Source organism: Oncorhynchus mykiss, chromosome 25, assembly GCF_057628025.1.
Source record: "Oncorhynchus mykiss isolate SJ-2025 chromosome 25, ASM5762802v1, whole genome shotgun sequence".
Lineage (NCBI taxonomy): Eukaryota > Metazoa > Chordata > Actinopteri > Salmoniformes > Salmonidae > Oncorhynchus > Oncorhynchus mykiss.
Window position 1 is genome coordinate 39,174,222 of NC_143046.1, and position 16,410 is coordinate 39,190,631.

At 40.5% G+C, this 16,410-nt stretch overlaps 1 protein-coding gene across 2 annotated transcripts; it reads left to right on the plus strand.

Moving 5' to 3' along the window:
• Positions 1-3,379: 3,379 nt before the first annotated feature.
• On the plus strand, positions 3,380-10,486 carry LOC110505131 (transmembrane protein 144). Of its 2 annotated transcripts, none has more exons than XM_021584126.3 (12): positions 3,380-3,570; positions 3,876-4,043; positions 4,177-4,257; positions 4,358-4,457; positions 4,616-4,696; positions 4,831-4,909; positions 5,350-5,423; positions 5,631-5,749; positions 7,127-7,246; positions 7,676-7,773; positions 8,865-8,918; positions 9,367-10,486. In XM_021584126.3, the coding sequence occupies exons 1-12, from the start codon at positions 3,462-3,464 to the stop codon at positions 9,448-9,450; spliced, it is 1,167 nt and encodes a 388-aa protein (XP_021439801.1). In that variant the 5' UTR covers positions 3,380-3,461; the 3' UTR covers positions 9,451-10,486. The 2 variants fall into 2 exon arrangements, with proteins under 2 accessions (XP_021439801.1, XP_021439800.1); XM_021584125.3 differs by having other exon boundaries at positions 3,381-3,570; positions 4,135-4,257.
• The last annotated feature ends 5,924 nt before the right edge of the window (positions 10,487-16,410 follow it).

The following is a 16,410-nucleotide window of genomic DNA, read 5'->3' on the forward strand; positions in this document are numbered from 1 at the left end:
GACCTATTGATCTGAAGTCTTTTGCACTTCCACCTCTGATAGGAACTGTCTGACAGAGAAAAACCATTGAATGAGGGACATTTTAGACTGAGTAACATAACCAAAAAAGGAGCACTCCCTCTCTCAAGATACACTTAGAAAGTACTTGATATCAAAAGGGGTGCCAGGATTTGAACGTGAGAAATTGTCTAATAAGGGACAATTTTCCCTGAGTAACATATTCGAAAAAAGAGTCCTCTACCCTCAAAATACTCTTTGAAAGCACTTGATTTAAAGAGTGCATCAGGATTTGAACCTGGGACCGCTTGATCTGCAGTCAAATGCTCTACCACTGAGCGATACCCCCTCGGCTAGAAACTACAAAGGCAGAACAATTGTCTAATAAGGGACATTATAGCTGGAGATCAACAGAAACTAATAAAGAACACTCTCTCTCTGAAAACATACACATAAAGTATTTGATTTCTTGATGACAAAAATATTACCATCTGAGACCTATTTATCTGAAGTCTGTTGCACTTCCTCCTCTGTTAGGAACTGTCTGACAGAGAAAAAACATCTAATGAGGGACATTTTAGCAGAGCACTCCCTCTCTCAAGAAACACTGAGAAAGTACTTGATTTCAAGGGGGGCGCCAGGATTTGATACTGAGAAATTGTCTAACAAGGGAGATTTTAGCTTGTGATCAACAAAAACTAATATAGAAACACTCTCTCTCTCTGAAAACATACCCAGAAAGTGTTTGATTTCAAGATGACAAATATATTACAATCTGAGACCTATTGATCTGAAGTCTTTTGCACTTCCTCCTCTGATAGGAACTGTCTGACAGAGAAAAACCATTGAATGAGGGACATTTTAGACTGAGTAACATAACCAAAAAAGGAGCACTCCCTCTCTCAAAATACACTTAGAAAGTACTTGATTTCAAGCGGGTGACAGGATTTGAACTTGAGAAATTGTCTAATAAGGGACAATTTTCCCTGAGTAACATATTCGAAAAAAGAGTCCTCTACCCTCAAAATACTCTTTGAAAGCACTTGATTTAAAGGGTGCATCAGGATTTGAACCTGGGACCTCTTGATCTGCAGTCAAATGCTCTACCACTGAGCTATACCCCCTCAGCTAGAAACTACAAAGGCAGAAAAATTGTCTAATAAGGGACATTATAGCTGGAGATCAACAGAAACTAATAAAGAACACTCTCTCTCTGAAAACATACCCATAAAGTATTTGATTTGAAGATGACAAATATATTACAATCTGAGACCTATTGATCTGAAGTCTTTTGCACTTCCACCTCTGATAGGAACTGTCTGACAGAGAAAAAACATTGAATGAGGGACATTTTAGACTGAGTAACATAACCAAAAAAGGAGCACTACCTCTCTCAATATACACTTAGAAAGTACTTGTTTTCAAGGGGGTGCCAGGATTTGAACATGAGAAATTCTCTAATAAGGGAGATGTTAGATTGTGATCAACATAACCTAATAAAGAAAACTCTCTCTTTGAAAACGTACCCATAAAGTGTTTGATTTCAAGTTGACAAAAAAATTACAATCTGAGACCTATTGATCTGAAGTCTATTTCACTTCCGCCTCTGCTAGGAACTGTTCAACTGAGAGAAAAAGCATCTAATGAATAGAAAATAATAGCATGACCACAGAATGAGAGACTTTTTTTTATTTTTCCAGGACGTATACATTTCTCCATTAGAACGTATGATCCGACATGGTTATCTGTTTGTCTTTGCATTGAGCTCAGGTAAGGATAAGGACAGTGGTGAGGCATAGGCTAACTTCCAATACTCATTTTCAACCGGAAGAAAATGTGGTCCAAAGTCAGAACGCAATATAGAGAGGCTGTGGTCATACCTTATGTCAGTGTGTCATCGCAAGACAGGAAGGGGTGTCTTTGTTGCCATAGAGAATGAACAGGGACACCTGGCAAAACAGATGAATCAGATAAGTTAACAGACTTATATATATATATATATATATATATATATATATATATATATATATATATATATATATATATATATATATATGCAAGAATTGATACATGTATACGTTTGTGCATGTAATATACACTTCCATTCATGCAGGCCCAAAGATACATCATTTTCTTATCACAATAATAGCCTAAACAAACATATTTTTATATTTAGCAGACGTTATCGCAGGTGTAGCGAAATGCTTGTGTCCCTAGCTCCAACGGCGCAGTAGTATTTAACAACTCACAACAATACACACACACATCTAAAAGTAAAAGAATGGAATGAAGAAATATATAAATGTTAAGACACATATCGGAGTCGGAGTGTCGGAGTGGCATTGACTAGAATACAGTAGAATACAGTATATACATATGAAATTAGTAAAACAGTATGTAAACATTATTACATTGACGAGTGTTCTATTATTAAAGTGACCAGTGCTTCCATGTCTGTTTACATAGGGAAGCAGCCTCTAAGGTGCAGGGTTGAGTAACTGGGTGGTAGTCGGCTAGTGACAATGACTAAGTTCAGGGAAGGGTACTGGGTGGAGGCCGGATAGTGATGACTGTTGAACAGACAGCTTCCCTCCTGTTCTGGAGTGAAGTGAGTTTCGGGAAAAACTGAAAGTATGCATCTTAGAAATAGTTTTCATATGCAAAAATAACATGGTCACTGTAGTAGAACGTTTATTTTGATTGCCGATATCCTGCCTATTTTTAAAGTCCCATGTGAACAGGATTACTAGGTAAGTCGTTGTTCTTGCACAGCATGTAAATGTTTGAAAAAACAACAACAATTATATTAATCTGACTATCCACAATAATTGTATTACTGTGTGCAAGTAACCGTGCTCATTGCTTATTTGAGGTCACAGATGGTTAATTTATGTTTATATTAGTGCTAGAAGCGTCACTACAGACACCCTGGTCCGAATCTAGGCTGTATCACAAACGGCTGTGATTGGGAGTCCCATAGGGCTGCGCACAATTGGCCCAGCGTTGTCCGGGTTTGGCCGGTGTAGGCAGTCATTGTCAATAAGAATTTGTTCTTAACTGACTTGCCTAGTTAAATAAATGTTAAATAAAAAATCAAAATAACTAAATACCATTTTGGCTAGATAAAAAAAAAAAACGTTTTTAAATGTAACCTTTATTTAAGTAGGCAAGTCTGTTAAAATCAAATTATTGTTTAGATGGAGTAGGCCAACTAGTGTTGGGGAAAACTGAAGCATTGTCGCTGAGCCTAACCGTAATTATTTTCCTGACCTTAATCTCATTCACCTAACCTGCATCAGTATCGCCACTGGGGAACACACCCAAAATTAAGCCCAGCAGCCTAATTGATTGCCTATCTTAATTTGTGTCAGCTGTTGCGGCTTTATTCCTTGTTGTGGAACTGTACGTATTGTCCTTAAAACATGGCCGATCATCTGTGCAAGTTTTGAAACAGGTTATCGTCGATGGTGGCAGAAATGCTAGGTGTAAACATGTTTAAACTTTTTCTCCTAATTGCTGTTATGATGTGGTCGTCTCCGGGGAATTTCTCAGAAGCAGAGAAAGTCGAACAAGGTACGTAGCCTAGTCACCATATGCCTATGTGCTAGCAAACAGATGCTTGAGTTGGTAAAAAAAAAATCAACAATGCATGCTGCCTTGAAATGATCATTATCTGCAGTGCGTCTTGAAGAAACTGTATGGCTGGCTGCTTGAACAATCTTCCAGACAACACTCGTTTAATCCTGTTTCATATTGCTGTATGTTGCAAAATGTTATATTTATAATAACAGCATATGAAATGATTTTGTCAATGGGTATTACTGGACTACTTGACGCTGATAAAATGGCCCTTGACTAAATTCAGTAACATTCTTCAGATGTGCATGTAGATGAAAATGCTACAATGAACACTGAAGTAAGAAGATTACCTTTGCTCGGTTCATCGAACACGACTGAAATGGCTTATGGCTTTGTTGCAAACAGTATTGCTGTGATCTTGTATGGCAGCAACTTTGTCCCTGTCAAAAAGATAGAAACGGGTGATGGTAAGAGATCCATAAAAAAATCATAATGCATGTTTTAGAAACTTCTCTCGTTTGACCATCTTGTAATATTTTAACATAAATACATCTTCAGGGATGTTTTTCCAGTGGGTGAACTGTGCATCCATATTGGTAGTTTCGATGATTGGTGACTTGATACTCCACTCTCCCAAATTCCATCCGTTGGCAATGCTAGGAGGTGCAGCCTGGGCCACAGGTATGACTCCATCTTTCAAGCTGTACTGTAACCCTCACACAAACATAAATTGGGCCAACCCCCCCCCCGAACTACTGAAATGTTTCATAAATGTTTACAGGCAGTTTAACAGTTGTCCCCGTAGTAAAAGCCATTGGCCTTGGACTTGGAGTTTGTATTTGGGGATCCAGCAGTTTGCTGATGGGCTGGATAAGTTCAAGGTAAGGTTGTTTTGTGTGTGTGTGTGTGTGTGTGTGTGTCATATTTGACATTTGAATGGGCAATTCATATTTAGGCTCAAAATAACCATTTCCATAGGGAATATGTTCTTAGACCAGACATTGAGTCAGAGGTAATTTAAGTGTTTTTTTTTCAACAGGTTTGGATGGTTTGGTATTGAAGCACAGGAAGTTGCCAGACCAGTATTGAACTACTGTGGTGCTGGTTTGTGCTTGTTGAGGTAATGAGTCATGAAAACACCTAATCCAATAACTCAGAATAATACTATTGTCACTGGTCAATTTGTTATTCATTTTATATAGTCTATTTGAAACTCCCATGACAATCGCATGGCATTTACAATTTTGTTTCCAGTGGACTCATCCTTTTCTTTGTGAGGACTAATGTTGGAGAACTTCCACATTCAGAATGCACCCCCTTACTGATTAACAGGGTAATTATGCTTGATGTTTGGAAGTCTAAATGCCTTTGCTCAATAGCCATGCAGTATCAATTCAGTTCAATTAAAAAAATAAACTGCGGTTAAATCATTTTGGATACATGTCAGACCGCAGCAACGGTGACATGAAAGCGTACCACAACACATTCCACACCGCAACTTCACAGCAAGACCAGATTTAACACCCAAGACATTACCGCATATCAGCCAAAGACGGGTTTGTCTATTAAGTATGTCATTCATGACACTTACTGTAACAGCTCTCTAGAAACATCAGTGAGATGAAAAGTGTGATGATCAATTCTTCTGCCACCACAGGACAGACTTGTCAAAACTGCAGAAATTTATTTTGAGTTTGCATTGAGATGCCCATGGGAAACTGCTGTGCTGACTTATCGTGTACACATCTGAGTTGTCTATTTTGTCTACTTAAGATTGTGAATTCTGGTGTCTATGGGCCTTCGGAGTCCTGGGTGGATGTCATGGGAGCAAAGAGAAAACGCTGTGTGTGAGTACACCCCTTAATCACTCATGATCGTTGCGTTCACAATTGAGTGGTTGGAGCTGGGCTGAATTGATTTGGGCTCTAGTTACATGTTGGGATGTGACTTACTCAACTGAACATTCCTTTCCTTTTTGACTTTTGGATATGGGGCTAACTCAGTAATTATCGATGCAGTCATAAACACTCTCACCACCCTTTTGACTTCTTTAGAGGCTGCTTGTTGGCTGTTGTTGCAGGCCTGTTGTATGGGGCTTCCTTTGTTCCAATCCTCTACATAAAAAGCCATGTGGCAGACCACGACAGCATCTGCTATGGAGCCAGTCTATACGGTGAGGTGCTAGGTGGCAGGATCCTAGAGACTGTAGCCAATAACGCATTAACCTCTCTGGTACAAGTGGGACGGTAGCGTCCCACCTTGACAACAGCCAGTGAAATTGCAGGGTGCCAAATTCTAAACAATAGACATCCCATAATTAAAATTCCTCAAACATACAAGACTATACACCATTTTAAAGAATCTTCTTGTAAATCCAACCAGTGTCCAATTTCAAAAAGGCTTTACTGCGAAAGCACACCATGCGATTATGTTAGGTCAGCGCCTAGTCACGGAACTATACAGCCATTTTCCAGCCAAGGAGAGGGCTCACAAAAGTCAGAAAGTGTTAAAATAAATCACTTACCTTTGCTTTTCATCTGGTGTGACTCCCTGGTCTCCATGTTAGACAAATGTTCATTTCTTTCGATAATGTCTTTTGATAATGTCTCTTTATCTCCAAAAACCTCAAGGCACAAGGTGCGCTCTAAACACCAAGACGAAAAGTAAAAGAAAGTCCAACATAAGTTAGTAGAAACATGTCTAACGATGTTTAAAATCAATCCTCAGGTTTTTGTCACAAATAATCAATAATATTTCAACCGGACAAAAGCTTCGTCAATAGAAAAGGAGAAACAAAGGTGTCTTCCCGGTCATGCGCAGGACTCATGTCTGGAAATTTCCACTGTCCTCTCTTTGAAAGTACTGTCCTCTCTTTGAAAGTACTGTCCTCTCTTTGAAAGTACTGTCCTCTCTTTGAAAGTACTGTCCTCTCTTTGAAAGTACTGTCCTCTCTTTGAAAGTACTGTCCTCTCTTTGAAAGTACTGTCCTCTCTTTGAAAGTACTGTCCTCTCTTTGAAAGTACTGTCCTCTCTTTGAAAGTACTGTCCTCTCTTTGAAAGTACTGTCCTCTCTTTGAAAGTACTGTCCTCTCTTTGAAAGTACTGTCCTCTCTTTGAAAGTACTGTCTCTCCCTCATTTTTCAGAGTAAACGCCTGAAACAATGCCTAAAGACTGGCCATGTGTGGTGGAAGCCATAGAGATAGTGAACTGGGTCCTAAGTGTTTGTATGGTGGAAAGGCTTTCATTGGAAATACAGCCTTTCAAAATAATAATACCTCCTGGTTGGATTTTCCACGTGTTTTCGCCTGCCATATCAGTTCTGTTGGTAACTTTAGTTTTCTATCCAAATCTACTAATTATATGCGTATCCTAGCTTCTCGGCCTGAGTAGCAGGCAGTTTAATTTGGGCACGCTTTTCATCCAAAATTCCGAATGCTGCCCCCTACACTAGTGAAGTTAAACTCAGTAGTTTGTGTAATGCTGAAGAGTGTTTAGCCTCAACGTGTTAAGTCTACATATTGTCAACCTAATATGCCCCCCATTTCCTAGATCTTGACTATGTGTTTGCCATGTGCTGTGGAATCTACCTCACCAGCACGGTGTATTTCTCCATCTACTGTGTAGCCATGAGGAACAGACCCAGGGTGTTCTCCAGAGCCATCCTGCCAGGTGCTCTCCACTCAAATTCTCTCCTCTGCCTGAACTGTGCCCTAAACTTCTACCCTGCCCCCTTAAAGTATGGCCTTGATGCAATCATGGGGGTTTCTATCATCATCCATGAGGGCAGATTGAGTCCAGGGCTGGCTTAGAAGTGTTTCCCAACTCCAGTCCTTGACTACCCCCAACAGCACACATTTTTGTTGCCCCAGACAAACTCCTAATTCAACTTGTCAACTAATTTATCAAGCCCTTGACAAATTGAATCAGGAGTTTTTGGTCCAGTGTCACAACAAATATGTACTATTGGGTGTACTTGAGGACCCAAGTTGAGAAACACTTGGTTAAAGAATTGGGCCGGGAAAGATAATGCCATGTGTGATATTATTTTGTAAAGAATGCTAAGTAGGGTGTCACTAAATCTCATTCTCCTATGTTCAGGCTTTTTGTCAGGTCTGATGTGGACATTGGCCACTTATTGCTGGTTTCTGGCTAACAACTACCTTAGTGCCGTGGTCACTTTTCCCATCGTCTGTGCAGTAAGTACACCTCTGGGATGCCCCCTGACATACTTTGTGTGGACACCCCTTCAAATTAGTGTATTTGGCTGTTTCAGTGATACCAGTTGCTGACAGGTGTGTAAAATTGAGTGCACAACCATGCAATCTCCATAGACAAACATTGGCAGTAGACTGGCCTTAAGGGCTTTGCCTTTCACTGTGGAACTGTCATAGAATGCCACCTTTGCAAAAAGTCAGTCAAATCTGAGCCCTGCTTGAGCTTCGCCGGTCAACTGTAAATACTGTTATTGTGAAGTGGAAACATCTAGTAGCAATAACAGCTCAGCCGCGAAGTGGTAAGCCACACATAATTGGACTGCTGATGCACGTTGCGCGTAACTAGTCTCGTCAGTTGCAACACACTAGAGTTCCAAACTGCCTCTAGAAGCAATGTCGGCGCACTAATTGTTTGTCGGGGGTTTCAAGAAATGGGGTTCCATGGCCGAGCAGCCACACACAAGCCTAAGATCACCATGCGCAATTCCAAGTGTTGGCTAGAGTGGTGTAAAGCTTGCCACCATTGCACTCTGGAGTGATGGATCACCCTTCACCATCTGGCAGCCTGATGTACGAATCAGGATTTGGCGAATGACAGGAAACGCTAACTGAGCCAGGCGTAATCGCCCAACATTAGTGACTGACCTCACAAATGCTCTTGAGGCTGAATGGAAGCAAGTCCTCATAGCAATGTTCCAACATCTAGTGGAAACCCTTCCCAGAAGAGGGGAGGGGTTTATAGCAGCAAAGAGGAGACCATCTCATATTAATGCCTATGATTTTGGAGTGAATGTTCGACGAGCAGGTTCCATACTTTAGGTCATGTAGTGTGTTTTTGCTAAATGACTCATGGTTTGTATAGCACACAACTTGTGCCTAAGTCTGTGTATAGGTTATGACATTGAGATTTGGCGATGTCTTTTTAACAGAATATAGTTTGCGCCATTGTCAGTTTCTTGAATGTGCTACCGTTCCCGGTAATGCTAAATGGAGAGGACTTGACAATGGTGCGTTTGTAAACATGAAGGTGTAAGTGATCCAATCATTTCAATTAACAGAATTCCTCTTTCTAGGGTAACTGTCTAGTTGCAGCTCTGTGGGGATGTCTGGTTTTCAAAGAAGTCAAAGTAAGTGTCCCGGAGTGAGCAAATTTAGCTCCATTTATTAGTCTAAAAAACTGCCTCAGCTTCTGGGAACAAAGCACACTTGACAATTGCTGAAATTGAAGTATGAACTCTGAGCCATTTATGTAATTTTGCGGACAGATGAATTAACGTGGAACTGGATTTTTCTAAATTAAGTTTTTGCCCTAGAATTTCCAAATGTAATACAAACTGTGCTGTGTTGATTTTGAAGGAGCTGGTCATCCCATCCCTTTTTGACCCCGGCTGATTATCCTTTAGTTCGGATTAGCTTGCCCAATGTCGTATTTTATATCCTGTTGCTCTTATGCATGCCCCCCTCCCTTTTCAACACCATTCCGCTCACATTATGGTTAGCCTGTGCCAACCCAATTTGACAGTGTGACATGCCATCAGATATTTGCTGTATTGACTAATGCTCGTCTTGTTTCAGGGCTTGGTAAACTGTTCAATCTTCATAGTAGCCTCCTGTGTTGTCCTGACTGGATCAATGTTGACGTCCTTCTCCAATGTGTAACAGAGAATCAATATACCCCCTAGATGGCAGCATTTATACAGGAGTGGCCATCCTAAAGGAGTCCTGAGGTGATGTGTTCTGAATGTTGCCAATGGGAAGCTAATGGACAGAGCTGATTCACTATCCCCTATTCTGTCTGAGACAATCATATCTGTTCTGGACAATACATTCCTATCTGAATGTTCTCTGTTACACCCTCCTGAACAGGGCACTTGATGGTGAAGTGTGTTTGTCTCTGATAGTCCTTCAGTTTAGTCTGTACATCTAATGGAGCACTTTATCACCTGGTTAATGAGGGTTCCGCTGTTGCTGGGACTTCTGTCACGTATTCAATAGTTTGATGAATTCAAGGGCATTTTGAATGTTAAGAGGGATGATGCATAATTAATTTAAAATGTTCATACTCTACTGAAAATATTTATGGTGTTGTCTGTGGCATTTTACTATGAATTTGAGTTAAAGTCATAATCTTTGTAAGATCTTAATGTTAATCTTTATATGGGACATGTTTGAATAAAATGGCTAACAATCACAAGTTTGAGCAGTGAACTTTGAAGGGAACCTAGTGGGGGAAACAGGAACCCTAAATAGTGTGCTAATCTACAGCATAAATTGAGGCAAACTGCTGCCTTTCAGTCTTCATGGTTTTATCTGAAAATCAAATGGAGGATGTTTACCTCTTCCCAGATTACCTATACAGAACCTATGGGAAGTATTCAGACCGCTTGACTTTTTCCACATTTGTGTTACGTTACATAATACTTGTTGCTGTAATCACTGCCAAAATGTGCTTTAAAGTACTGAGTAAATGGTTTGAATACTTAGTTTGATATTTCTGGTTATTATTTGCAAAGTTTCTAAACCTTTTTTTGCTTTGTCATTATGGGGTATTGTGTGTAAATTAAAGGAAACAAATATTTAAGAATAAGGCTGTAATGTAACAATGTGGAAAAAGTCAAAGGGTCTGAATAATTTATGAAGGCACTGTAAATGTGAAGTGTTGGTTCTTGAGCTGAAATAAAAGATTCCAGAAATGTTCCATGCGCACAACTTTCTTTCAAATTTGGGGTACACATTTGTTTACATCCCTGTTAGTGAGTATTTCTCCTTTGCCAAGATAATCCATCCACCTGACAGGTGTGACAAATCAAGGAGCTGATCATAACACAGGTGCACCTTGTGTGGGGAACATAAACAGCCACTAAAATCTGACTGCAGGAATTTTTCCTGTTGCCAGATAACTGAATGTTAATTTCTCTACCATAAACCACCTTTCACAACATTTGAGAGAATTTAGCAGTATGTCCAACCGGCCTCAACTGCAGACCACATGTAACCACACCAGCCCAAGACCTCCACATCCGGCTTCTTCACCTGCGGGATTGTCTGAGACCGGACAGCTGATGAAACGGGAGTATTTCTGTCTGTAATAAAGTGCTTTTGTGGGGGGGGGGGGGGACTAATTCTGATTCACTGGGCCTGGCTCCCATGTGGCTGGGCCAATGCACTATTAGGCATGATTAGGGCCTAATTCATTTAGTTCATATAAGCAAATCAGTCAATTAAAATAACTCAAATCATTAAATGTTATGTGTAGGGTTGCACATTTTGGGGAATATTCAGAGGTTGAAACTTTCCGTGGGAATTAAGAATATGGGAATTAATGGAAATATAGGCATATTAATAATTTAAATATAGATGTTTTTTGCATTGGATATATTAACCATATAAGGAGACAGAAACATAAATATTTTACCTAATCAGCAGTAGACATAATTGCAAATAGAATTCCAATCAAAATAAAAAAAAACGATTTAGTTACGAATGGAACCTTAATTAAATTAGTTGATTCTTCACATGAGATTATTTCACTGAACAACAAAAGGGAATATTGAATGATCCCCAATGATCCATCACATCTCCCAAAAATGTTTTCAACATCTGTAAAATGACTAGTCTAGAAACTAAAGCTTTGGTTGTCTTCCTCTCAGGCTTCCATGTCTTCTCTCTGGACCTCAATGTCCACCTCTTGAACATCAGACGCTGAGGCCTCATCTTCACTGTCACTTCCCAACCTTGTTGAGGATGGCTCGTTGTCAGGCTCAAAAAGCCTCAAATTTGTACAGATAGACACACATTTTTCAAGCCTTGAATTGGTCAGCCTGTTGCGCACTTTGGTGTGTGTGTTCCCAAACAAGGACAAGTTGCGCTCAGAGGCAGTTGATGTTGGTGGGATTTGGAGAGTGATGGAGGCAACAAGAGAAAGAGCCTCAGATCCACAAAGTCCCTTCCACCAAGTGGCTGATGAGATATGTTGGCACGACTGCCATATTGCATCTCCATCCCAAAGTCCTTGCTTGGAAGTGTACTTTGCCAGACTGCCAAGAACCTTGCCCTCTTCCAGGCCAAGGTGGCAAGACACAGCAGTGATGATACCATAGGCCTTGTTGATCTCTGCACCAGACAGGATGCTCTTGCCAGCATACTTGGGGTCCAACTTGTACACTGCGGCATGTATGGGCTTCAGGCAGAAGTCTTCACGCTTTTTGATGTATTTCAGAATGGATTGTATTGTCTCCCTCAATCCGTGTAATGGCTACTGCTATAGGTTTCAGGAGTTTCAGGCTGCTTACCACTCTCTCCCAAAATACATAATCCAGGAGGATCCTCTTGATGTGGCTCTTAATATCGACAGACTGTGATATGGCCATTTCTTGGAGAGACTCCTTCCCCTCCAGGAGACTGACAAACATGATGACAACACCACCCCAATGGGTGTTGCTGGGCAGCTTTATACTTCTCACTTTGCTTGGTGAGGTAGATTGCTGCTCTAACTTGATGAACCTTCACATACCTAACCAATTCCTTGGCTCTCTTGTAGAGCGTATACATTGTGTTCAGTGCCATTATGTCCCTGAGGAGCAGATTCAATGCATGAGCAGCACAGCCAATGGGTGTGATGTGAGGGTAGGACTCCTCCACTTTAGACCAAGCAGCCTTCATGTTCGCAGCATAGGCTGTCAACAGTGCAAATACCTTCTGTGGTCCAAGGCCATTGATGACTGCCTTCAACTCATCTGCAATTTTGAAACCGGTGTGTATGTTGTCCCTTGTGTCTGTGCTCTTGTAGAATACTGGTTGAGGGGTGGAGATGATGTAGTTAATTATTCCTTGAACACGGACATTCGACCACCCATAGGAGATGATTGCAATACAGTCTGCTTTCTCTTTGATTTGCTTGACCTTCACTTGAACTCTGTTGAACTCTGCATCCAGCAAATTAGTAGATAAAGCATGCCTAGTTGGAGAGGTGTATGCTGGGCAAAGAACATTCAGAAATCTCTTCCAATACACAGCCTGTGAGCATAAGAGGTGAACCAGTTGCATACACAGCTCGAGCAAGACATTCATCAGAATTTCTCTACGTTCCTCCATTGAGTCAAAAAAACTTCTGATTCCAGGAGGACCATGAGCTGTTGCTATCGATGAGGTGTCTGATTCATAATTTTCACCTCGAATAGAAGTAGAGGGACATTTGTCAGAGGTTGCTTGTTGTGAGAGAACTTTATGCATTTTGCCAGATGATTCTGCATCTTTGTTGCATTCTTCACATACGATTTGGCACAGTATTTGCAAATGTACACAGCTTTTCCTTCTACATTAGCTGCAGTAAAATGTTAGCTGCAGTGAAATGTTTCCACACATCAGATAGTGCAGTGCCCATGGTGTTTTCTTGTAAAAATGAGTAAAAAAAACAAATACAATTCCATGTACAGATAAATAGTTAAGCAGTTAGATTAAACAACTCCTTTGTAAGATAAATGTTTTAGAATGAAACATGTATGGAACACTCCTCAGTTAGCCAGCTAATCAAGATAGGTTGTGTCTGTCAGGACAGCAGACATTGTTGATGCTTTACCTCCGAGAGTAAGGTGTACTTCAGATGTCATAGGTTTCCTAGATGGGGCACCATAATTGTTCTACTGTTCTGTGTTGTCCTGAAAGGGGTGGATGTTATCGTTGGTGTCCTAAAATAACCTGTGGCTATAGTGGAGTGGAAACGGAAGTGTCCAGATACACAATAGAATTAACGCACATAGTGGCCATGTACTTAGCGGAGTCCAAACTGAAGTGTTAAAACGCAGAATGAATTAACCTATTTACCGATATTCTCACACCCTGCATAGAGGGATTTTGTTATTGACGATCATTAAAACAATGTGTAAGGGAAGGACACAATGTTGGCTCAAGTTCTTTGGGACATTCTAATTGCTCAGATTTTGCAGAAGGTGTCCCTGCACATATAGTCCCAACTCTGATGATCTAATTTTATATCAGTTTCAAATTCATGTCCGTGATCTGTAATGCTGTAAATCAACAAATCCATAAGATTATTAAAACAGAGCCCACACACTTGTTATAGCGTAGCGTGCAATGAGATCTCCCAATAACTGATTGGATGAAAACCCAACTTGAAAAATTGCTAAATGCGTTACTGTTTTTAATTTCAATCTGAATAACAATGCTATTGGCGCTGGTCTCTGGTGCTTTTTGGGATGTAATGATACTACTGTAGGATCGGACAATGAAAGCAAAATCCTGTTGAGCTGTACCAAATAAATCCACCTAAAGTTTCTAAAGTTTTAAGTTTGATCACCTGGCACAATGAATGGACATTGCATAATACTGATGAAATGCCTCAGCAGATCGCTTTTCTTGTCGAACTCAATGTTCGACAAGGCAATGTTTCTATATTTAATCTACGCATTCAGCTTTTATTTCCTACTGTCTGTTGAGCATGAGACATGACATTTTGAAAGAAGACCGTACTTTAATAGAATAACCACACTCGCTATGCTCCCCCCCCCCCCCACCCCCAGCACCTTAACCAAGAAGTTTAAGTTTAAAAATGAATACCTGTCAAAAAATAGAGCTAGGCCTTTAAAAAAGGATTTTAATGTTTTTAATGTTCATTTTAAAGCGCCAATTTTAGGGCAGGTCAGCGCGCTTGCTCTACGAGTGCTTAGAGTGCTTTGGCAGTATGCAAACAGCATGACCACTCATAAGTAAAGTGCACTCAACGATGCCGTCCCACATTCACAAAGCCTCACAGAGTAGGAGTGCTGATCTCGGATAGTACCAATTTGTCATGTTTATTCGGATCCCCATTAGCTAACGCCGTAACACTAGCTAATCCTCCTGGGGTCCAAAACCAATTAACAAGACATGACAAATGACCACAAATCACGACTTCACAAACATTCATCAAGGAGACTTGTTTTAGTTTAGTTTAGTTTATTAATTCGACCATTTAAAAAAAAAAACAAGCACACATAAAACTTAAAAGCCATACATGCACATGAATAAAATCATCGAGGTTAACACACAAAGTCCGGGACTTATTTCCATTGTGTTCCTCTAGAGACAAGATGGCTAGACAAGATCAAAAAACAGTATGGCAGTGAAATAATAAAACAAAAAACATGGAAGAGGAACATCTATCTCATCATTCCAGTTACATCATAGGGGTTATTCATACGGTCACAGAGGACATCAAACATATTTTTACTTTATTTTTAAAGCTGCCCAGAGAGGACGTTGTTTTCATAGGCAGAGGCAACTCATTCCATTCTGAGGCTCCAGTTTACAAGAAAGTACCTTACCCAGCATTACTCCTGAACCTGTATGAGCACACATCAGCAACGACTGATCTGGTGCTGTGATTGTGTGCATCCCTAACACGAGGAAAGTAATCACTTAGATATCTGGGCGCAGGAACATAATTACTCCTGTAAACCAAACCTACTCTAATCTGGGACACCCTAGCCTCAACAGGCAGCCAGTTTAGTTCCTGAAAGCAGCTCCACCCTATGTGAGTACGTGGACTCACCTTCAATACTACCCTGATCAGCTTATTCTGGGCTATCTGGAGCTTCTCCTTCATAAATTTAGATAAGCCCCCAAACCAAGAAGTACTAGCATAGTCAAAATGAGATTGAATGAGGGCAGTAGCTAGCACTATCATGGAGTTCTTATCAAACTTTCTAGCCAAAAACTTCTGGCATTAACCTTCCCTAGCACCTTATTGGCCATGCTCACACCTCCCAAGATTCCATCAAGGAGACATCCCATGTAGCTAACAGAGGTTTTAGTAGTCAGCACCTCACCCCCTAACTCCACTCTGATTTCAGACGACCTACACAATTTAAGTCTGGATCTAAAAATAATTGCTTCAGTGCAGAGACTTTAGCTTATTTTAACCAAGCCATTTGCTAATGTTAGTAATCTCTGTGCTAAGTATTCTCTCCAACATAGTTTTACTTTTGTGAGACACCAGAAGTGTAGAGTCATCCGCATAAAGAAAAAGATGGCAAGAGCAAGCATCTTTCATATTGTTAATATACAATAAGAGGCCCAAGTACGCTCCCCTGCGGAACGCCACAACTCATTGGTTTTGCCTGAGACAGTGAACCATTAGCCTCTACTACTTGCTCCCTTCCTGATAAATAGGACTTTACCCAGCCTAGAGGAATACTGCTTAACCCCAGTGCCTCCAGTTTGTAGATTAGGAGACAGTGGTTAACTGTATCTAAGGCCTTCTGTAGGTCAAGCAGTACCATTCCACACAGATTTATATCTCTTTCCTGATTAAGTTTTTATTTTATTTTATTTATCCATTATTTTACCAGGTAAGTTAACCGAGAACACATTCTCATTTGCAGCAGCGACCTGGGGAATAGTTACAGGGGAGAGGAGGGGGATGAATGAGCCAATTGTCAGTCAAGTCAGTCAAGTAAAATAGACATGAATCAGTATAGTATGTTTTTCGAAAACCCGACTGAAAATCATACATCAGACCCTGTTTGTTAACATATTCATACATTTGCTCGTGTACAACTCTCTCCAGGATCTTTGATGTTACACAGAGGATAGATACAGGTCTATAATTCCCAGGGTCAG